Raw genomic sequence first — 22,806 nt, 5'->3', positions numbered from 1 at the left:
CTTTCCATCTCAGTTTCTCCTCACTCATTTTTTTTAAATTTTTGTGTGCTGCTTTATCTATCCAACCCTCTCTCTCAACCCCTTCCACTTGTACAGACTGGCCCGTGGGGATGCAACCCATGGAAGTGGGATTATTTCAAGTTTGTCTGAATTCCCCTCTTTACCTCTTTTCTTGTGCAGGATGTTGGCCTTGCTTCTATTCCTCCTTGAGTATCAACAGTTCTCTCCATTTCATCCTCAATTCGTTTGATTTTTTCTTCTTTTTTGAGCAAAAAAGGTCCTCTAAACAAGAAAGCCAAGAACCAAGTATTTCAAGGAAATTCAGCATAACTTCATATGCGAGGAACTTCTAAGCAAAGCAGTAGATTCAATGTATTGTTCGGTAGAAGATCAAGCTGCAAATGTTCTAACCAAACCTCTGGCGAGGGTTAAGCAATAGAAGTTTTCCAACATGGTGGGCATTAAGCCAGATCTATTTTTCATTAAGGGGGAGTTTTGCAACAGCAAGTGGTGAACTATTGATTTAGTTCATTAGTTGATTGGTGGTTAGACATCACCTCTCTAGGGCAGCTAATCAGATGTCAGTATCTCATTCCTGCATGTGTGTTAGTACAATGTGATTGGGCACATTGTATTAGTGCCACATGGGAGGCTTGACCTTGACGCTTCTGAGGTAGCTTCTTCCTCACCTCCTCTCAGACTATGCTATGTAATGTGGATTAATTGTGTAAGCACCTTAGTTGCTGCACTTTTCGAAAGAGTCCTAACGGGTCTTAAAACTTTCAAAAATCGTATCTCCATGCTAATAATCTAAACGAAATGATCTTTGTCTTGGAATAAATATAAACTTACCCAAAAAATACTGTTGTGTAATATAAATGCACGTTCATGCAAAGAAATAAGCATAAGGTAGGCCTTCTAGACTGAATTGACCTCCACACAAATGCATTGGATATCCAACTTCTCAAATCATGAAGTGCAACCGCTCAAATTTGACCAACTCACCTGAAATTTTCCCCTTAGAAAGTCGTTGTATATAGTTCTGTTGGTATAACTAGAGATTTGTGTTGAAATGCTAGAAGTGGGCTTGCAATACTGGTTTCAAGCTGAATGTGGTTGCTGTGAATATGCATTTGAGGCACACATAGACATGAAAATCTCAATCGAAACACCTTGGGGTAAATGACTCATGTGAAAGGGGCGATTAGCTGTAACTTTGGTCGTACCAAGGTTGACCTACAGCAGTCACAGAATGCCTATGAAGCCGACAAGTGTTGTTGCAAGCCCCTTGCTGTATCTGAGATTAACAGCATGTCCTCAGTATAGAGAAAATTCTGGATGAGAGTCTTTGCTAAATTAGACCCCCGTCGTAGATTGTCCACAAACAAGGGCAGCTCGTCGACAGAGAGTCCAATGAGGGTAGGAAATTGATAGGCCGAAGGAGAGTTAAATATGGAAAAGGGGAGCAATCTCCAGAGGAGGTTTTCCAATTTTATTGTCGAGGACGTAAACCATTCTTAAAGAGAAGGGAGTGTTGCGTTAAGAATAATTACAGAAGCCAACAGCTTGGTTATGGAAAGACGGGAAACCATGAGGGCTTGGCTATGTTTGCATAGATGGGATGTTAATAGACAATGCCATTTATTGGGCTTGTCATAGTATAAAATGGATAGGTTCTAGGGGAAATCCTAGACCTAGGCAACAAGCTTGGGTTGCATTGGTAAGACCCAAGAGGGCATGGAGTCTTTAAAGAACACATGGGCAAGCATTGGGTCAAGGGAAAAACTCCACAAAGATCAAGAAGAGGTTACCAAAAAAGGACAGCCCCGGTGAGGCAATGAAGGAGATGTGGAAGCCCTTATTTATCTTTCTATAATAGGCAGTGGGCTTGCTGATTTCTGGCCACCTTAGATGCTTGCTTCCTTGGAGGGGGAACAACTACTCTTTTGGGAGACGTGCTAATAGATGAAATAATGGCTAGCTACGATAGGCTTCATGGCTGAGACCAAGAAATAGGGAGTTGGTAGATAATAGGCGACATTAGAGCAGGCAAGATAGTAGTACCAAGGGAGAGAAAGTAAGGTAGCCAAGGAGGGTGGTGGTTGAGAAAAAGGAGGAGAGGGAGGGTTTTGGGTAGACTGTAGACCCCGACACAATTGCATCATAGGAGGGTGCACATTGGTTGCTCTGGTTATGGGAGGGCCGGCCTCTTCGGTAGACTCAGTGGGACTCGTGCAAGTGGTTCGGGCACGCTCAGTTAGGGCACTCAGATAGGGTTGAGGAGGTGCCTTCTTTTCATATATCACCCGCATTGGTCAACATCTTCAGCTGGAGGCAGCAGCATGGACCCCCTTGAGAGAACAATGGTTGGTAGAGCAAGAGGTTCCCAAGGATATCATCTCTCACTTTTGGTCACGTCTCTAGACCACGAAAGATTTCTTACTTCTTTTGGATGGTTGCACATGGAGGTTTTCCCATCAGCCTCTGGCTAGAGTAGGTGGGGTGGATGGGTCGTTGCCATTGTTGTGCAGACAGAGTGTTAAGGACAACCCCCCATTGTCTATGGGGATGCCCAGCAGCATAGAGGATTTTGCTAGCGGCTCTCAGGATTGTGGCCAATATGTAGAGGGACTTTATTTGGGGGATGGTCTTGTGGCTTATAGAGGGGGACCATGCATTCTACATTGATCCAGCCTCTCTAGCCTACCGGATTTAGGGCTAACATGTGGTTAGGATAGAGGCATGTGATGATATGCCTTCTCCTTCCACATGGCTTGGTGATTAATGTTCCTAATCTTTTGATTCACCCATTGGCATCCAATTTTGTAAAACTATATAGTTTATTAGAACTTCAATGTTGAGAGTCGTTTTGGATGTACACACAACACATCCTATATGTTTCTTGAACTACAAATACATTTTTGAAACACAATCTTGTATCTCCTATAACAAGATAGAATATCCCATGGTGAATATGTGCCAACAGAGGTGATTCTTATTCACACCCAATCCTGTGTTGTCTTGCAAATTTCATTGTTTTCTTTCCATGTCTCCATTATGTGAATGCCAACCATTGAATTTCAAAACGTGAGTTTTTGTTAGATTTAGTAATGTTCTCCTTTTGCAAGGAGAGAAAAGGAACGAGAACTTTCCAAGTCTGAAGGTATGAACTCTTATCTGAAAAAGGTAAAGGTAGAATTAAAAAGTAGAGTGAAAATTTTTACTTCTAGAGGTGGGCTTTGGGCCATGCTAGATGGAAGAGAGAAATAAAAGTGTAAGTCGACAAATGATTGGGAATCAGAATAGACAAGATAGCGGTCAAAAGAAAGGTAATTACCATGACTAAAAAGGCCTTGGGCATTATGCACATGACTTGCAAGGAAAAAACTTCTTAGTAATATACATACATATATATATATATATATATATATATATATATAGAAAGAAAGAAAGAAAGAAATTTTATTAAAGGTCCACGGAAGGCCATACATGGCCTATGGGACACAAAATCATCCGAAAGGGAAATACATCATCAACGATGCGCCAACTAGGTGGCCTCATCGTAATACAGCTAAGATGCCAAAAATGGCTACAAAAATCCTACCAAAAATGCCTAGATACAAAATGTAAAATATGAAATATGAGGAACATCGTCTTCCCTAAGGGGTCTGTGATCCAAAGAAATGATGGAAGTCATGGCCATCGACCATGCCTCTTGCCATGAGTGTGAAGATCTGGGCGAGTGTCAAGTGGGCTGCTGGCGGTGCCAAGTCTCCATGGAGCAATCTCCTCCGAAAATCTGCCATCATCCTCCGTCGTCTAGAGAGAGAGAGAGAGAGAGAGAGAGAGAGAGTAATAATCCAATGCTGTAGGTAAGGATCATGAAGATTAAGGATCTGATGTGTCCCCATTGAGCATTCATTTGCTAGATCTACTTTGGTTTCAAGTGATGAGTCCCAAGGTGCATGATAGACGGTCAAACAGCTAGCTGTATGACAATAACAAGCGATGAAACTCCAAGTTAAATACTTTGGGAAAAGGGAGAGGAATAGAGCTAGTAGATGGCATGTTATATTGAAATGAATTGGGGAAGTGCCTATTGAAATGTATAATAATAGTGGGATCAAATCTGGTAGCCATGTGCAGTATGCCTTGAACGGCAAATAATTTCATATTACTTGATCTGTCAATAAAACAAAAACATGAACGTAAGGTTTTCAAGGATACATGCCTTGTTAGATACTTGAACATAAGCCCATAATGGTGGCAAATGGGAAAATAATACAGAGAGACAGGTTCTACAAAATCAAATGCCACAGTATGTGGTCAAAGAAAGCACCATCAATCAAGGACATTGGCAGCTAAGTCATCGACGATTTTTTCTATGATAGTTAATTTGTTTACACCTCAGTCTGACAACAACTGTATATTGCCTTCCAATCAGAGCATTAAGTATGTCCAGTTTCGTTGTGTCCTTCGGTCCGAAAATTGTTAGCTGCTGTGAGCTGCACTGTAAAAAGATAAACTCTTACATCAGTTTCAAGTGCTTGAGAAGCTGTTCCACGCTGAGCTGGCTCGATGGCTAGAAGAGTTTCCAAAAGAGCCAATGCTGACGCAGGAAAATCTTTGAATGTGTCTGAGAGGCAGCGTTTGTAGATCTGTGATTTGAACATGGCTGCATGAGGCAAATTTGAGGTCTTCCAGTACTCTTCTGTTGGTGATCCACATAGTTTGAAAATTTTATGTAACTGTTCGACCTGGAAAACCAGAAGTTGGTCAATCAAAATTTGTCTTGATGACACAAAAAGGATGAATTGCTTTATAAAAATGCAATACATTAACAATTTGTAGACAGAGGTAGAAATCACGATAAGGTCTTCACAAGAGGTGCTGTTATGAATTTATAGATCTGGACATAGTAATTATCCAAATTAGTGCATGCCTAATTTATTTGGCAGCTCAACAAAACCTTTTGTCTTCTTCGTACATCCTTCTATGTTACATGGATCATATTTTCTGGTGTATAGTTTCACATATACAGTACATGGAGCATTAATTGTCTTTGCATCCAATCAAATTCTTTTAACTACTTAAAACATTTTTTCTAGTATATAGTTGCAAATAAAAAATAACAGACGGCAAAGAAAGTTGTACAATTATATTTTACAAAGGGTTAAGTTTTTTCCCCCCTTAGAAAAAACTTCTAGTTTAACTATAAGAGAAACAGCCGAGAGAAGAAATTAAGGCATAGATGCATCATGCTGAGCCCTCCTACTAGGCGTGAAACTAGTCTGGCGGACTCCTGAGAAGCCCCCTGCTACTACTGATCTTCGAGGCCAATAGAAACTGAGCCAACTACTCTTGGAAACTCCTGATGAGAAGGTGAAATGTGAGTCATGCCGACTGAAACTGCTTAATGTAGTTGACAGAGAATCCGGATGGGTGGAAGACCCATTATAATTGGCTGCTACAACTAGGGTGTCCCCTTGGGTGGAACCCCAAGAGAATTAACAATGTTGAGTTGGATGATCCCCTCCACGAGGCTCATCTACTGCAACTGCTGATGTGCCTGAGATGTCTGCATGGATGGAAGACCCATCAAGAATGATTGTGAGAACTGTATGTTAGCCTAATGAAACTGATGCAATTGGTTGAGCTCCCTATATGGCAGACCAACAAGATATGATGAAGATGCTGGACGAGTGGAAGACCCATCCAAACCCAAGAGAATAAACTGTTGAAACAAGATGATCCCCATGGGTGGTAGACCCAAGAGGCTCATCATCAGTGCGTGTTGCTTGAGTAGAGATGGCCCTAGGAATGGAAGACCCCTGAGAGCTGAGTGGAGACACTGGAAGACTCCCTAGGATGGTAGACCCAAGAGACTCAACCTCCACCTCTACTGACTGTGTTGAGATGGATCCAAGGAGCGAATACCCTCATACAGGATGTAGCAAGTGTAGCAGTCAGCAATACTGAGGATGACACATCCTCAATAGTTGGAGACGATAGTAAGGATGATCATTCCTCGGCAATTAGTAGGTGATAGTCAGACACTGTCCTCCACAGTTCTCCTTACTCAGTTCTTTAGGAAGGCAGTAGTGCAGTACCAGTCAGTAGAGAGGTTAACGACACATTACCATATTATTGTGTTCTTCACTTTGTGAGGTTAGTCATGTAGTTTCCTCTTCATCAGAACATGAGCCACCAGCAGCAGTTGTGACCAGCGTCCATACTCTCGTCCCCTTGGTGAAGACAATAGTTTGGTTGATTCATTGGAGGTGTTTTCACAAGCTTGTGTCTCCCTCAGTACCTCAAAAGGATGGGCTCAGTACCAGTATTCCTTCAGGAAGAAGCTATGCCGTCCATCTCTCAATTCTTACAAGAGACATACCAGTCAATCAGTGCATTAGAGGTGTACTGAGCAGTTTGAGCCCTCTCTCAGGTCGTCAGGGAGGCACTCACAATTGTAGTCACCTCGCAGTTCCTTCAAGCAACATCTTTTTCTGGTGATTCATTAGAGGAGCGCATATCAGTTTCCACATGTTGGGACAAAGCCACAATTTCAACAACACTTAACATCACTCAGGTTCTTTGGGAGGCATTTACATCCATAGTTCTAGATTCCAAGAGGGTGACAGTTCTTTTTCCCTCGGCAGTTCTCACTCTAGCAGAGGAGGTAGCAGTCATGCAGACAGTAGTACCTCAGTTTCTAGGCGTGCATTTGAGTATTCTGGAGATTCTGGGCATTTGGTTTGGAGTATCACCAACAGTTCTATGTGGGTGGTTCTTAGGCACGGGGAGGGTGCATGTCAATAGTTGGTAGCAAGTATCATGCCATTAGCCTTCCAGATCTCCGTGCCTTTGCATCTGTAGTCCAGTGAGTCCCCAACAGTTCACGAGGACAGCATGCAATTCATATTCCCAGGATCCTATCAGAGTGCCATACGATCCATGATCAGGAATTAGTAGTAGTAGCGTGGTGGGATGATTGGACACATTAGTTTGGCTTCTAATACCGGTTCTCAGGAGTTTTATTGTGCCACCATGTTATCATAGCATAGCATATGTTCCTTAGCTTTTTGGAGCAGTGCCAGCTCAGTTCCAGTGCCAAACTTTTATTCCCCATTTCTTTAAGAGGGTAGTCAAGTTTTGAGCCGTAGTTAAGGGTCATCATGATCACATTTGGTTGCAATTTCATGTAGTCCCTCAACATCCACCACCATTTCACAATTTAAGCAGGAGGGAATGTCAAATGCATCCCTACACTAGGGTCATTATGACACACATTCAGACCCAATATATTTTTTCATATGTTGTTGCCCCTTTGTGAGCCCCTGTCCATTCCTAGCCTCCAAGGTCTGAGGCCGTGGTAGAGCAATTCAAGTCGCCAGGGCAAAGTGTTGTAAGGTATCCACCTAGAAACAAGTTCAGTAGTAGAGGGGAATGCCACGTGCACCAGTGCCACGCACAGGTGGCAATGACAGTTGGCTACACAGTCAACATCTCACAGCAACCAAACACAATCTTTCACCTATTTTTGAGGGCTTTCTAGCAGCCAACCAAGGGCCAACTGGGCCTCCCATGGTCAGTCAGCATGAAATGCTGACCAAGTCGGGTCATTTGACCCGACCAATCCGGTTAGTGGACCTCGACCAACAGGTCAGAGTCAACCAATTGACTTGTTTAAGGCATATAAAAGGGGCTGATTTGCCCCTCGTTTTGGCATTTCCAGCCTTTTCTCCAGCCAGGTTTGCTGCACTAGATCAGTCCAGGACTAGCCCTAAATCCTCTCCAAACAGACAGTGATTTGAGGCGACTCCTCCATGTAGCATAGCTTGTACTCCCGTAGTCGCAATTAAGGGGAGATTCTCAACTCAATTTTGTATGCCGATTTTGCACTCATGTACAGACAATAGGTACGGCATTACCGCCAGCATCATAAATAAAGCAGTGTTCAATAGTTAGGAAGATCTCTAATGGCTTTCATGCTTGAGTTCTCCATTTACATTTATCTATTTCCGCACAGCAAGGCCCTGCATGTTACATTGGAATCCTTTTGATATGAAGGAGGTTTGAGGGAGTCTTGGCAGCAAATCATAGTAATGGCAATGCAGTCGGCAAAGGAGGGGGCATAATCAAGATATTTTCAATTTTTGTATTTTGCACCTATCTTGGACTAGTGGTAGTACGTTTGCATCTATCCCAAACTAGTGGTAGTAGCATACTCCATTAGCCTCTCCCTCCCTCCCTTCATCGTGCATTGGGTCTCCCACCTTCATCCGTGTGCAACCTAGTGGAAAAGGGGAAGTTGTAGCAGCTGATGGGTCTACCAGTCTTACATCATGGACCCATGCATCATAGTAGCTCTCATGTGAGCATTCATGTAGCAAGATCGTATCCTTCAGCACAATCGCTTCCTTTACAAGCAACTCCAAATCCAAATCATGCTATCATAGTTCATCAGCTCAGGGGTCTTCCACCTCAGAGCACAAGTCCCTTTGATGGTCCCATCACAAAATTGCAATCAGCGTAGACATCTCTTTCTTTGGGCCCTTCAATTTTGCAGTAGCTACATGGAGTGCCTTAGGGTCTTCCACCAATGAGGTTATTGCAGCCAATGTCACAACCAGCTCTCAAGGTCTTCCCTCCCTGGAGCCACACAGTCAGTAGAGGTGGAGGCTGAGTCTCTTGGTCTACCATCCTGGTCTCACAGTCAGTAGAGGTGGAGGCTGAGTCTCTTGGATTTACCATCCTAGGGGGTCTTCCAGTGTCTCCACTTAGCTCTTAGGGGTCTTCCATTCTTGGGGCCATCTCTGCTTAGGTAGCATGCACTAATGATGAGCCTCTTGGATCTACCACTCATGGGGATCATCTTGTTTCAGCGATTTATTCTCTTGGGTTTCTCACCCGAGGGGATCTTTTTTTTTTTGCAAAGACCCTGAGGGGATCATTCAGTCATTGTAGATGGGTCTTCCACTCGTCTAGCAATCATCATATGTAGCTAGTTCCATTCCTAGGGGTTTGCCACCTAGGGAACTCAGCATCAGTTTTGGGGAACCTATAGTTTTCACAATCATTCTTGATGTGCCTTCTATCTGTGGAGACATCCTAGCCTCATCAACAACTACAATAGATGAGCCTTGTGGAGGGATTATAGAATTCACATAGTTAGTTCTCTTGGGACTTACGTCCAAGGGGACACCCCAGTTGCAGTAGTCAATTGTGATGTGTCTTCCACCCATCCGGATTCTCCATCAGCTACATTTAGTTCCTATGGGTCCTCCACCCATGGAGGTTTGTTGGCCACCTCAGTTTCAGTTGGCATGACTCACATTTCACCTTCTCATCACCAGTTTTTAGGACTATTGATCTCAAATTTTTCAGTCCCATTGGCCTTGAACCTCAGCAAAAGGAAGCGCCTCAAGAGTCCACCAAACCCGTTTTAGGCCTAGCAAGAGGGAGTACCCTCACGGAGGATGTAGCGGGTGTAGCAATCAGTAGTATGGAGAATGATGTGTCCTCAACAGTTGGAGAGGATAGTCATGTTGATCATTCCTTGGTAGGCAATCAGTGGGATAGTCATGTCCTTCACAGCTCCCTTCCTTAGTTCTTTAGGCAGGCTATAGGAACAAAGTGGAGACAGGTTGTGAACACAAGTGAGCAAGAGTGCGCACACAATTTTTTGAAAAAAGAAAAAGAGTGCAGACACAAGAAAGCTCCAATAGAAATGTTCAAATGAAACAATACAAGTACTTGGTATATATAGTACCCAAGTACTACTGGTCAACCATAGGGTTGACTTTATGCCTACAACACCATTCCCCCCAAAGTTATGGTTGAAAGTACCCTGGAAATGTCTCAAGTGTACCCTGCAGTACCTAAAGTACCATGGTTGCACAAATTCATCCAGATGGATATGCAACCTATGGGAGTACATGAAAACAATGTCATTGTGAATCACTTCACAACCCCCCTTGACATTGTGAGAATGTCTTTGATCCCCAAGCCATGTCGATGTCGTAAGAAAAGATCTGTTGACAGGGCTTTGGTGAAGATATCCACCACATTATCCTCAGATGGACAATAGATGAGATTAGTGAAGCCATCAAAAATACAATCCCGTACATAATGATAATGATTTTCAATGTGTTTCATGTGAGCATGAAATAGGATTGTTGGCTATGGCAATGCAACTCTGGCTGTCACAGAAGATAGAGTTTGCTTCGCCATCCTGTGCATGATGCAAATCATGCAAAAGATTCCTTAACCACATCAACTCCGTAGTGGCTGAATTTGCAGCTTTGCACTGTGCTTCATTGGAGGAAAGAGAGACTCGCTCTTGCTTCTTATTGAGCCATGAGATACAGGTTGAACCCAATGAGAAGCAATAGCGAGTAGTGGACCGTCTATCGTCAATGTCCCTTGACCAATCTGAGTTGGTGAAACCACTCAGGTCTAGATCACAATGTGAAGCATAATGCAAGCCAAGAGAGAGAGTGCCATGGACATATCTGAGAACCCTCTTTGCTGCATTCAAATGTGTGATCGTGAAACAATGCATGAACTAGCTCAAAAGCCCTGTGGCGTAGGCAATATCAGGCCGTGTGGAGCATAGATATATCAAACTGCCAGCCAACTTTCTGTACAAAGTGCCATCAAACTTTTCAGCAGCATCATGCTTACTCAGCTTGAGTCCCTTTTCCAATGGAGTAGCCACATGCTTACAGTTCTCCATTTTAAATTTCTGCAACAACCCCTTCGAATACTTTGTCTGTGACATCATGGGTCTGCTGAAACTAAATGCCAAGACAATAATGCAATAGGCCCAAATTTGTCATGTCAAAGTTGTGACATAAAGCGGACTGCACTGTTGTAATTTGCTGCAAATCATTGCCAGTGAGTATGATGTCATCCACATATAGTACCAACATGACTGCAGAACATACAGATTTGGCTCTGTATGAGTGCTTACGAAGCCCTAGGACATCAAAAATTGATGTATCTTTTGATACCACGCATGAGGTGCTTGCTTCAGCCCATATAGAGCCTTCCTGAGCTTGCATACCTTGTGCTCTTGTCCCTTCATCTCAAAACCTTGGGGCTAATGTACATAGACCTCCTCTTTAAGATCTCCATTGATAAAAGCGGTCTTGACATCCATCTGGTACACTGACCAACCATAAAACGCAGCAAGAGAGATGACAGAACGAATGGTGGTCATCTTGGCCACTGGAGCAAAAGTCTCCTCATAATCTATCCCCTTCTCTTGTGCATACCCCTTGGCAACCAAACGGGCTTTGTATTTCTCAACTGTGCCATCTGAATGGTATTTCACGTTATAAATCCATTTCGTGCCAACCACATTTTTCCCAATGGGCGCATCAACCAAGTCCTATTTGGCATTCTTCTCAATGGATTTAATCTCAGCTTCCATAGCTTTCTGCCATGCCGGATTATGTTGAGCATCCTTGAAGCTCTGAGGCTCATTTTAGCATCCTTGAAGCTTTGAGGCTCATTTTCAGCTTCCATCACTGAGGTCATCAAAGCAAAATTGACATTTTTCTGATTTTTTTGAGTACTGGCCCTGGTTTTCCCCAAAGTAGGCTGATCCTTAGCATCTTGAATGGTCAACCTTGCCCAACGTGGAATAGATTTCTTTGCTGTACCACTCGGGGCTGCATCAACATCTTTAGTGGCCTCACGATGTTGATAATGTCTCCAAACATGAGGCTGTCTATTCTCAATAATTGGCTGCAAATCTGAAACATTTGAGGGAGAGCCATCCTCAACATGTGGCAAGCCATCTCATCATCCTTAAACTGGATGATGTCCAAAGGGGTGTCATTGTATGGTGGCAAGTTTGCACTAGCGTTGAATTTCAGCATGCATCTCGTCATCTCCATGAGAGTACGATTCTTCCTCTCAGAGAGTGGATTATGTTGTGGTGTGTAAGGGCATGTCAAGTGATGTTTAATCCCATGCTGCTTCAAAAATCCCTGGAATGCATGTGATATGTACTCTCCCCCCCTATCTGAGTTGAGTGTTCTAATTCTAGAATTGGTTTGGTTCTCAGTCATAGCTTTGAACTCCTGAAACCAATAGAACACCTCAGATTTTTCCTTCATGAGAAAAAGCCATGTGAACCTGGAGAAGTCATCTATAAAGGTCACAAAGTACCTTGCTCCTCTATGCGTGGGAATAGTCATGGGGCCACATACATCACTGTACACTATCTGCAACACTCTGGTTGCCTTGACCCGATTCTTGCCTTGTTTACTGAATGGCAAGCAATGCAATTCTCCAAGTGCACACCCCTCACACACTTCATTTGCTGGTTGCTGCAATTTTGGCATTCCCTGAGTCATATTGTTGTTGTACAAGTAGGACAATGGCCTATGATGGACATGTCCAAACCTGGCATGCCATAAATCAGCCTGGCAAGTGTTTGCTACAGCCAATACCTTTTGATCATAAGGATGAGCATCAATCTTGTATAAGCCTTTGTCATATGTGCCCATTGCTACAAACTCACACCCTTTCTTTGGATCCTTGATCCTGCATTGGTTATCCTAAAATTCGACCAGCATATGTTGATCATGGGCAATGTTTGGAATTGAATTCAGATTTTGCCTCAAATCTGGAACATACCAAACATCTCGGATATACTTAGCTTTCCCATTATCAAGCTGAATGGGAATGTGCCCGACTCCGCAGATGTCTTGAGAAGCATCATTGGCAGGTGTAACCTGTCTGCCATGAACAGGTGTGATGTTCTCAAACCACTCTTGGTGAGGAGTCATGTGCTTAGTAGCGCCATTGTCGATATACCATGTATCACTTGCAACAAGGGAAGCATCCCTTGATTGATTTTCGGTATTCAAATCCCCCCTGGCATCCATCTTCTCATTAAATGCTGCAAACACAAAATCTCTATCACCTTGGGCAAGATGAGCTTCACCATGTGCATCTGAAGCACGAGTTTCAGTGGGGGCAACAAAATTATTGCTAGAGCTGTCCCTTTGCCTTTTCTTTTCATTGGCAATCCTTTTTCTGACACTCTGTGATCTAATGTCCTAGCTTCTTGCAATAGTTGCATTTGCCCCTTTTCTGATTTTTGCTTGAACTGCTTGCATTCCCCTCTTTGGGCTGAGTTGTATGGTTGTGTTTTGGCTCAAACTTTTTCTGAAATTTGTCCTTTCCACCCATGGCAAGCGCTTGCTTACCCTGACGAGAGGCTTCAGCAAAATTTGAGCATCTCTCCTCTTCTTGCTACAAAAGCCCAACTAACTCATTGAACGAGAGTAGGGCTGCCCTGAGAAGAATGGTCAATGAATTGACGAATGTGCCATATGAGGGCGCTAAGCTATTGAAAGTAATAGAGACGAGCTTCTTGTCTTCTATTTCCTCATCAATACTTGCGAGCTGATCACGTAGATCAGTGATCCTGGCAATATGATTAGTGATGTCCTGGCCTTCCTGCATGTTGAGATCCTTGAGCTGATTCGTCAAGGCAATGGTCCTTGCCTCATTCTTAACATGATACATGTTTGCCAATCTATCCAACGGAGCTCAAAGGTATCCACAACTGTCAAGTAACTGCAAATGCACCCAACAATGCAGAGTATCTGCAAATGCACCTGAGAGTGCAAGAGTATGGCCTACAAAAACAGTCCCGAAGCGAAATACACAGCTCAGAACACTTACTGAAAGCGCACCTTGGTTGGAACTACCTGCAAAACAGTCCACTAATTGTGTGGGCAAGCTGGAGATGACAAAGGAGCTGAAGTGAGCTACTTGGAGCTGAATGAAGCTGTCGAGAGTACTTCTGAACACAATACATGTGTAGGGAAGAGCCTGGAGAAGTATGGAGACGCGTGGAGCTGTTGGAACACACCCGGGAGAGGCTGGAGCTGAAAAGAGTCCAGATCTGAGCAAAAACGTAGAAAAACAATCAAAAACTGCTTGAATCGCCTTCTAACAAGTCGTACGGACTCGAAATCACCTTCCGACAAGTTGTACGGACTCCCAGCATTGTCGCGCAACTGTACGAATAGATCAGTACGGACGTCTGCTGTAAGGACAAAAAAGTCAAAATATTTTTTTTTTCCCGCCTGAAATGGTGCGGGAAAGGTTTGTTTGTATGCGGGCAGCTCAGAAATTTCAAAAAACGTTGAAATCGGACCTCAAAAGGTCAAAAAACAGCCGTTGGACTGTTTTGTTTTCCTGCTCTCAAACGAAAGCTGGAGAGCTGAATGTGAGAACTAGGAACACGCATTGGAGCATGAAGCTTGCAGGTGTTTGAAAGCAAGCACGGGAATGGGCTCTAGAGACGGAAGCACTCTGATACCAAATGTAGGAACAAAGTGGAGACAGGTTGTGAACACAAGTGAGCAAGAGTGCACACACAAGAAAGCTCCAATAGAAATGTTCAAATGAAACAATACAAGTACTTGGTATTATAGTACCCAAGTACTACTGGTCAACCATAAGGTTGACTTTATGCCTATAGCACCATATCTTTGTAATCTCTTACAGAGGCAATAGTAGCAGTACCAATTAGTAGAGAGGTTGACAAAACCATACCATTCTTGTGTCCTTCACTCCGTGGGGCAGTTTCCTCTTCATCAGATCACGAGCCAACAGCAATAGTCGTGACCAGTGTCCACACTCTCAGTTGCCTTGGTGAGGACAACAGTTTGGTCGATTCATAGGAGGGGTGCTCATCAAGCTTGTTTCTTTCTGAGTACCTTAGGAGGATAGGCTCAGCACCAATATTCCTCCGGGAAGAAGCTATGCCATCCATCTCTCAATTCTTTCGAAGCAGATCCTTCATTCCTTCGTGCAGCATTCAGTACAGTCTATCCCTTAGATGGGTGCTCCGCAATGCTAGTGTCCTCTCAGCTCCTTTGGGATGCACCCACAATTCCATCTCTCTTTTAGTTTCTCAGGGAGACAACCATAGTTCCAAATTCTAGGAGGGCGAAAGAGCTTTCCCTTAGTAGTCAGCACTCCAGAGGAGAAGGAAGTTGTATACCATCTTTCTCTCATAGCAGACATGCAGACAGTAGTGCCTCAGTTTCCAGGAGTGCAGTTGACTATTATGGAGTTTTCGGGTGCTCACTTTTGGTTGCCTCGTCTCAGTGGCTACGTCATTACCCTAGCCATACATGGAGTATCACTAGTAGTTCTATGAGGGTGGTTCTTCTGCTGTGGGGAAGGGTGCATGGTAGCAATTGGTAGCTAGTATCATGCCGTTAGCCTTCCAGAGGACAGTGTCTCTGCATCAATAATCCAGCCACAGTTCACGAGGACTGCATGCGGTTCATATTCCCATGACCCTATTAGAGTGCCATTATCCATACCTCCCCGTGATCAGGATTTCGTAGTAGTGGCATGGTGGGATGATTGGACACAGCAGTTCGGCTTCCATTCTTTGTGGCAGTACCGGTTCTCAGGAGTTTTTATTGAGCCGTCGTGTTATCATAGCAGAGCATTCGTTCCTCATCTTTTTGGAGCAGTGCCATCTTAGTACCAGTGTCAGACTATTATTTCCCATTTCTTTGGGAGGACAATCAAGTTTCGAGCGGTCATCATGAGCTGGGCAGGCTCATTTAGTCCTTTAGCAACTACCACCATCCAGAATTTAAGTAGGAGGGAATTTCACATGCATCTCTGCACTAGGGTCATTGTGACACACATTTAGACCCATGATATTTTGTTGTATGTCATTCCCCTTTGTGAGCACTTGTCTTGAGTTAGGCACGTGCTATGTGGGTCCATACCTATCCTCCAAGGTCACATGCCACGGCAAAGCACTTCGGCTCGCCAGGACAAAATGTTGCAAGGTATACAAGTCCAGTAGAGGGGAATGTCACATGCACCATTGCCAGGCACAGGTGGCAGTGACACCTTGTTGCATAGTCAGCACCTTGCAAAAGCAACTAAATGCAGTTTGTCCAACTATTGTTGTGGGCCTTCCAGCAGCCCAACCAAGGGCCAGCTGGGTCGTCCGCTGTCTGCATGTAAGGCTGACCAAGTCGGGTCATTTGACCTAACCAGTAAAGTTGGTTGATCCCACCAGTAGGTCGGTCAACTAGTCGGCCTGTTTCAGGTCTATAAAAGGGGCTGATTTCCCCCTTGTTTTGGCATCCATTTCAGCCATCATCCAGCCTCTGTTCCAGCCAGGTTTGTCGCCCCAAATCAGTCCAGGACCAGCCCCGAATCCTCTCCAAAGAGATTGCCATTTAAGGTGACTCTACGCAGCATTCCAGCAGGGCTGGATAGCAACAAGGTTGAGGTTTGGCAGCCTGCTTCAGCAGCATAGCTCATTCTCCCACAATCACAGATAGGTGGGTTTTCAGCTCAGTTTTGTATGCCGATTTGGCACTCATGTACATACGTTAGTTAGGGAATTTTCGCCAGCTACATAAATAAAGCAGTGTACAATAGTTAGGAAGATCTCGTGTCTTTCATGCTTGAGTTCTCCATTTACATTTATCTATTTCCGCATAGCATGTCCCCGCATGTTTCACCACACTGGTTGCTTCTTGCTAAACCCTGAGATGGTGAAATCTCCTAAAACAAAGCAATATCCGGAAGTGGATCACCAGGTGACCATGTCTCCGGCCTAGTCCGAATCACAATACCCGTGGAAGTTAATTCCACTTCAGTAGGTGATTCAATTTTTGGTGGTATCTTTCAAGTACAAAAGCACACAAAGGCAAGCTTTCCATTCTATCTTCTTCAGTGCAGATGCAAAGTGATAGAGCAGTGCCACAACAAATGTGATGTGGGGTCTCCCGACTATGTCAGATTTTTTGAAATCCAAGTGATAGGTTTTCTGAAAATCAAAGTATAATTTTCCTGATGCCAACCAGATCGAAGTTTATGACAAACAGAGCCACACTTTCTATTTTGTTGTTAATTTTTGTAACTTCTGAGTATTATGGTAAAGGAGAAATTGCTCTTACCTCTGTCCTAGCAGGCATTATTGGTCTGCCTGCAAAGAGTTCTGCCAGTATGCAACCAGCACTCCAAAGATCAATTGCGACTCCATAGACTGTGGCCCCCAACAAAAGCTCAGGTGGGCGATACCAGAGTGTCACCACCCGACTGGTCAAAGATTGATTTTGTTCAGGATCAAAAAATGTTGCCAGTCCAAAATCTGCTATCTTCAAGTTACCCTTGTCATCTAGCAGTAAGTTTGAACCTTTGATATCACGATGCAATACATGGTTTCTATGACAATGGTCAAGTCCTAGTAGTAGCTGCTTCAAATAGCTTTTGACCTGCAGAGACATTAGTGATGAAACTTGACAATTCAAATGAACTTCATGCACTGACTTGCAGTAGAGATTAAAAAAGGTAACACAGTTTATTGAAAAAACCTATTACACATGGCATAATGCATGAAATTGTGTCATTTGACAACTTCACAATATGTCTCCATCATTTGCAATCTTGTACTTGTGAATGCATTTTGATGTTATGATTCTTTGGGCACTGAGAAGGCATAAGAAAGAGCATGTCAGTGTTAAACAGTTGTCACTTCAAATATCAGTTTATCTTTGATCTGCTGTAAGCCTAGACAAAAAGTGCACGGTATATCAGAGCTTGTCTGTTAATCACAATGCAGCCAGCAGCAAGTTTAAACCTTTGTTATAACGATGCAATATATGGTGTATGGTTTTCATGACAAGGTCAAGTCCTAGTAGTAGTTGCTTCAAATAGCATTTTACCTGCAGAGACATTTTTGTAGAAACTTGACGATTCAAATGAACTTCAAGCACTGACTTGTAGTAGAAATTAAAAAGGTAATGCAGTTTATTGAAAAAATGATTACACATGGAATACTATCATTTAACAGAGCTCCAGTATGTCTCCTTCATTTGCAATTTTGTACATGTGCAATTTGAATGCACTTTGATGTTAGGATTATTTGGACAATGAGAAGGCATAAGAAACAGCATGTCAGTTTGTCTTTGACTTGCTGTAAACGCAAATCCTCAGAGCACAAAAAGTACACGGTACATCAGACCTGGTCTAATAATCACAATGTAGCCAAGGTCCTGTTTGTTGCACTAAACCAAAAGCTCTCGATTTGCCGGCCTCTCCTTGCTTGGGTTGACTTCTTGTGTGTATACGAGCTTAGAAAAAAAAGCACACATCTGGGTTTTGCATCCTGCCTAATTTTTCACCTCCAAGAATACTATATGGCTTATTATTCAAAATGACTATTTACAGATGTGTTTGAGGACCTTTTTTGAATTGAGTGTGTGCATGTTTCTCTCCTGGGCACTATACAGTCCATTCTTTGAAGTAATTTTGCCAAAGGGGTTGTGGCTGTTTTTTTGTTGTTTTGTTTCAGGGTTTGTTTCCAGGAATGCTTATGCTGCTTCAAGTGCACAGACAAATGAAACGTTAGGGAAGTTAGCAAAGCTAAGGCTGATGTAGGCAGTTTTGTTCTCTAATTCAGCTGACTGGCCACTTCTGTATTTTAATTCTGAATTGCTGTCGTTACCTTCTGTGGTGGGAATAGAACTCATTAATAAGTGTACATATGCAACAAAAATCCTTGTGCTATAAGATATTTACCCTTGCCTCTGCAGAATGCATCCTTGATTCGAGGACTTTGCTATACAACCTTTGGAAGCGATGTTGAATGCTTCCTTGAATTATTAAATCGGAGAGAGGGTGAGATCAACTGCAGTAAAATAGCAACAACATATGCAAATATTTTGCAGTGGCATCATTTATTGATTAGCCATATCATCAAAACAATTGTCTTACATGTGAAGGATCATTCCTGATACAGGATACTTGGTGGGCACAGCATAGTAAGAGTGTTGCAATGAATATTCTGTGTGTTCACTGACTTGCGAGTCTGGGCCACAGCACGCTCTCATAGGTGTTAACCAGGTTCTCACTCCGCCTTCCCAGCCCTTCCTTCAGTTTGCCCCCTTTGTGCCTACAGAGATCTCACCTCAGCCCTTCCTTGGCTTTGTCTGCCCATTCCTGGGTCTCCTTCTTCCCTCATTCAGCCTGTTCTTCCCCCTCTTTTCTTTTCTTGCGTCCTTTTAGTAGTCCAGACTCACTTATTCTCCTCCCTCATGCCTTCCAGTTTTGCTCGCAGGTTTCAGAGATATGGTTAGCCTAAGGAGAGAATTTTCAAATAAGTGAACATTTGGTCTAGCCAGAGGAGCTACCATCTGGATCTTCCTCTTTCCTGAGTACAAACAGCAAGTACAGCAAGCAGGTACTACTATCCACCCTAGCTGTGGGACAAATTGTCATCCTCATGCCTATCTCTTCCCGCCTGCACCTGCGCTTGCGCCTTCCGCCTAGCGCCTAGATCCCCCGGCTCCTCCCGTCTCCTTTCCCGCTCTCGCCAAGCAGGGCTGTTGTAGTCACTACAGCACAGCACACAGCAGCAAAGGGGCGTCCCCCAGTACCAGCTCGCAGCAATAGAAGCATCAGCAGCAGCAGTTCGTCCTGAACCCAGGTCGCGCAGGAGGGGACAGCCTTCTTTTCGCACATCATCAGCCTAAGAGAGGTGCAAGAGCAACCTATCTTCAGGCTTCAGCCCCCAGGCTAAGCTGAGCCCTGGGCTCAGTCTGGGGTGTTAGAGATAGCAAGAGGGCCCCCAGTTATTCACAGGCCATCATGGAGCCCCCAAAGGTGAAGACCTTTGTTTCAACCCCTATCAGAAAACCCTCCTACTCCGACATCGCAGCAACACCCAGCCCATACACATTGCACTACAAGCGGAGGGTTGGCTCAAACCCACAGGAGCAGATATATTTTCTACAGCAGGAAGTAAGGGAGCTTAGACTTATGGTTGCAGCTCTCGAGAAGAAAGTGAAGGAGATGGAGAACAATGGCAAACAATATATCATACAGGACGTACTACAGATACACATGGAAGCGGAACCTGCACCACAGTTGGTAACCAAAGTCCATGACATGGTTACCAATGAGGTCAAATCGATCAAAGAGCAAATCTCAGCAATAATGGACAACAAAAGCAACAAAAATGAAGTATATGGAGAGGTGCAAGAACAAGAAAAGAGGGCGGCTAATGCTCGATGTCTACACATTGGAGGATTACCTGAAGATTGGCATGAAGGGAGCCTGGCAGAAAAAATTGACAATATCATAGCAGCAACCCCTCAGATTGAATGGGACCTAAAGAAAATAACCATTATGGTTCCTATTGGGACACAAGCTAAATTGGTACTCAATGACACAAAAGCAAGAATCAAGATTCTCATGCAAACAAATAAGTTGAGATCATGCAAACAAATAAGTTGAGAGGCACCAAGGTATGGATATCAAAGGAGCTCACCCCAATTCAGCTCAAGATGAAGTCCATAGAATTGAACAAAGTGACGGACGCTCGCAAAGAAGGGAAATAGGCTGTCTACAGAGATGGAAAAGCACTTATCAAAGATTTTAAATTCAAACCCAAGGACTCTCAGTCTTAAACCAATGTAATACAGGCTGACTATCTCACCTAGTATAATGTATCTATAATAAGTTTGGAAGTGGTTATATGCACTCCTAAGAGACTCTTATCTATAACTGATGTTTGTGTTTACACTTTTGGTGTGTGTGCTTTGTCTCATAGTCCTGCGAGGACTTTTGAAGACGTTAATATATCTTTCTTTCTTTCTTTCTCTCTCTCTCTCTCTCTCTCTCTACACACACTTTTTTTGTGAGAAGAAATATTTTATCGCTGTGAAATAATTACATTCATAGTTACTCCAAAAGCGAAGTAACTACTACTCAACCGAAAATCTCAGTATAAGCCATATAGACATCATGATCAATCAAGTGAGTCTGAAAGCAATCTTAAAACGATTGCCGCAGAGATCGTTTGAAAAAAACTAAAGATGAAAAAGTAGGATCACCAAAGACTCTATGATTTCTATGTTAGATATCAATGCTCCACTCTTATGTAACTACGCGGGAACCAGCTAACTCTACTTGTAAGCCCCCCATATGAGGAGAAGGCATTTGAGTAGCTCGGTTATCCGGTAGATCCTGGTTTGGACACCAGATGGGGGCCATGTGTGGCCTGATGGCTGGACGGCTTCAGATAGAGTTGGTACACTGCCAACTAGGCTACATGCAAGTGCAGGAAGGCATCCCATGACTGACCGCATTGAGGGTAGACAGAGCATTTCTCGGGTCAACCCACTCTCGGGTTGCGGGGTCCGTTTGGAGCCTCAGATGATCCCGGATGGCTCTGGGCCGAATGGTCACCCTAGGTTAGTTGCTCTGTTTTGCGCACCGGTTCTATCGTGTGGTCGGTGGCCTATTTCAGGACCGATCCCTAGTCGACCGTTTTGGGCAGACTGGGTCGGTCACCTAATTGAGCCTAACCGACTACGACTAGTGGCTATATAAGAGCAAGCCCGTGAAGCCCATTTCATCACTGGCTACAGTAACCTTGATTCCTTAGCATCCAACTTCTGTCCTCTACTGTTTTCAGCACGCCATCGAAGCTTCTCTCACAGGAGCGCATGGTTGGGAGGCAGCGCCATCCATTGTATCAGATCTACAGTAATCAAAATTTTGATTCTCAATACTATCTGGTTTTCTCTCTTGCGTACGAGATCATGTTATCTGTTGAGCACAGACGTTGTATTATTTTCTTACATGGTATCAGAGCTTGGACTCTAGCAAGAAGATTTGGTGGTGTGTTTCTGTTTGCGAGCAGATTGTGAGAGATGGCCCATCCTGCAAGACTGCGAATCCCACCGTTCGGCGAAAGCGAAAAGTTGGACGGCTCTAACTATCCTCTTTGGAAGTTCAAGATGAAGACCATCCTAAGCGCATACGAGCCTTGGGACACTGCTACTGGGGTGGACGTGAGGCCGCTTGCGAGATCCAACCAATGCAGGACAACAGATAGTACCAACTGCGGATGAGATTCTCCCGTGGACAAGAAGAAATGCAGATGCGCTGTGTTCTATTGTCTGCAGTGTAAGTGATTCCGTCATGGCGTTAATTCAACATGTCACCACAGCGGAGGAGGCATGGACGGTCTTGAAAAATCAGTACGAGACCACGAATCAGACGCGGATTCAGAATCTGGAGACTCAACTCGCGAACGAGAAATTGTCTGAGTTTGAAGCGGCAGAGAAGTTCATCACCAGGGTGAAGAATGTGCGCGATCAGATGATTGCGATTGGCATCACCATCACCAGCAAGAATCTAGCACAAAAGTGCATACGGATTCTCCCACCAAAGTACGATGGTCTTGTTACGACGTTGAATACGCAGAACAGAAATCTGCCCCTCAACTTTGAGGATTTCAGCGCGATGTTTCTGAAGGAGGAGATGCGTCAAAAGACGAGGACTGGAGAAGATTCGGCTTTCTAGACTGGATCAAAGAAAGATAAGGGTAAGGACTCTGGTAACCCATCTTCTTCTGATGATAAAAAGAGAAAGAAGAAGATCAAGTGCTTCTATTGCAACAAGGCAGGGCACAAGCAGAATGAGTGCCGGAAGAAGATTGCAGATGAGAAGAACGGAGTGAATAAAGAGTCCAGCAATAGCGCGTAGGCAGTACCAGTAGAGCTGTTCGTAGCAATTGAGGATATTTGCACGGAGGCAGTTCATGTACCTGCAGATGAACCTTGGATTATTGACAGTGGTGCATTGCGTCACATGACCAGTCGGAAGGATTGGTATACCTCTCTACAGCTGGTAGGGAATGACATCTTGGTAGTAGTCGGCAATGACGCAAAATGTCCAGCAAAAGGAAAAGGTACGATTTCTCTCAAGTCAGATGGAGTT

At 43.9% G+C, this 22,806-nt stretch overlaps 1 protein-coding gene across 2 annotated transcripts in view; it reads right to left on the bottom strand.

The window, feature by feature from the left end:
• The window catches only part of LOC147899787 (putative serine/threonine-protein kinase At1g54610), an 89,964-nt gene that overhangs the window by 27,774 nt on the left and 39,384 nt on the right, over positions 1–22,806 (bottom strand). For both annotated transcript variants that reach the window (XM_087376811.1, XM_087376812.1), the window contains 2 exons: positions 16,974–17,291; positions 4,533–4,757 (listed from right to left, as the gene is read on the bottom strand). In XM_087376811.1, coding sequence (XP_087232937.1) covers positions 4,533–4,757; positions 16,974–17,291 — 543 coding nt within the window. The remainder of the gene's footprint in view (positions 1–4,532; positions 4,758–16,973; positions 17,292–22,806) is intronic.

Source organism: Dipteris shenzhenensis, chromosome 7 (genome assembly GCF_047967505.1).
Source record: "Dipteris shenzhenensis isolate YYH24624 ecotype China chromosome 7, Dip_SZ_1.0, whole genome shotgun sequence".
NCBI classification, from domain to species: domain Eukaryota; kingdom Viridiplantae; phylum Streptophyta; class Polypodiopsida; order Gleicheniales; family Dipteridaceae; genus Dipteris; species Dipteris shenzhenensis.
The sequence above is the reverse complement of the archived record's forward strand: the minus strand, read 5'-3'. Positions and strand labels throughout refer to the sequence as shown.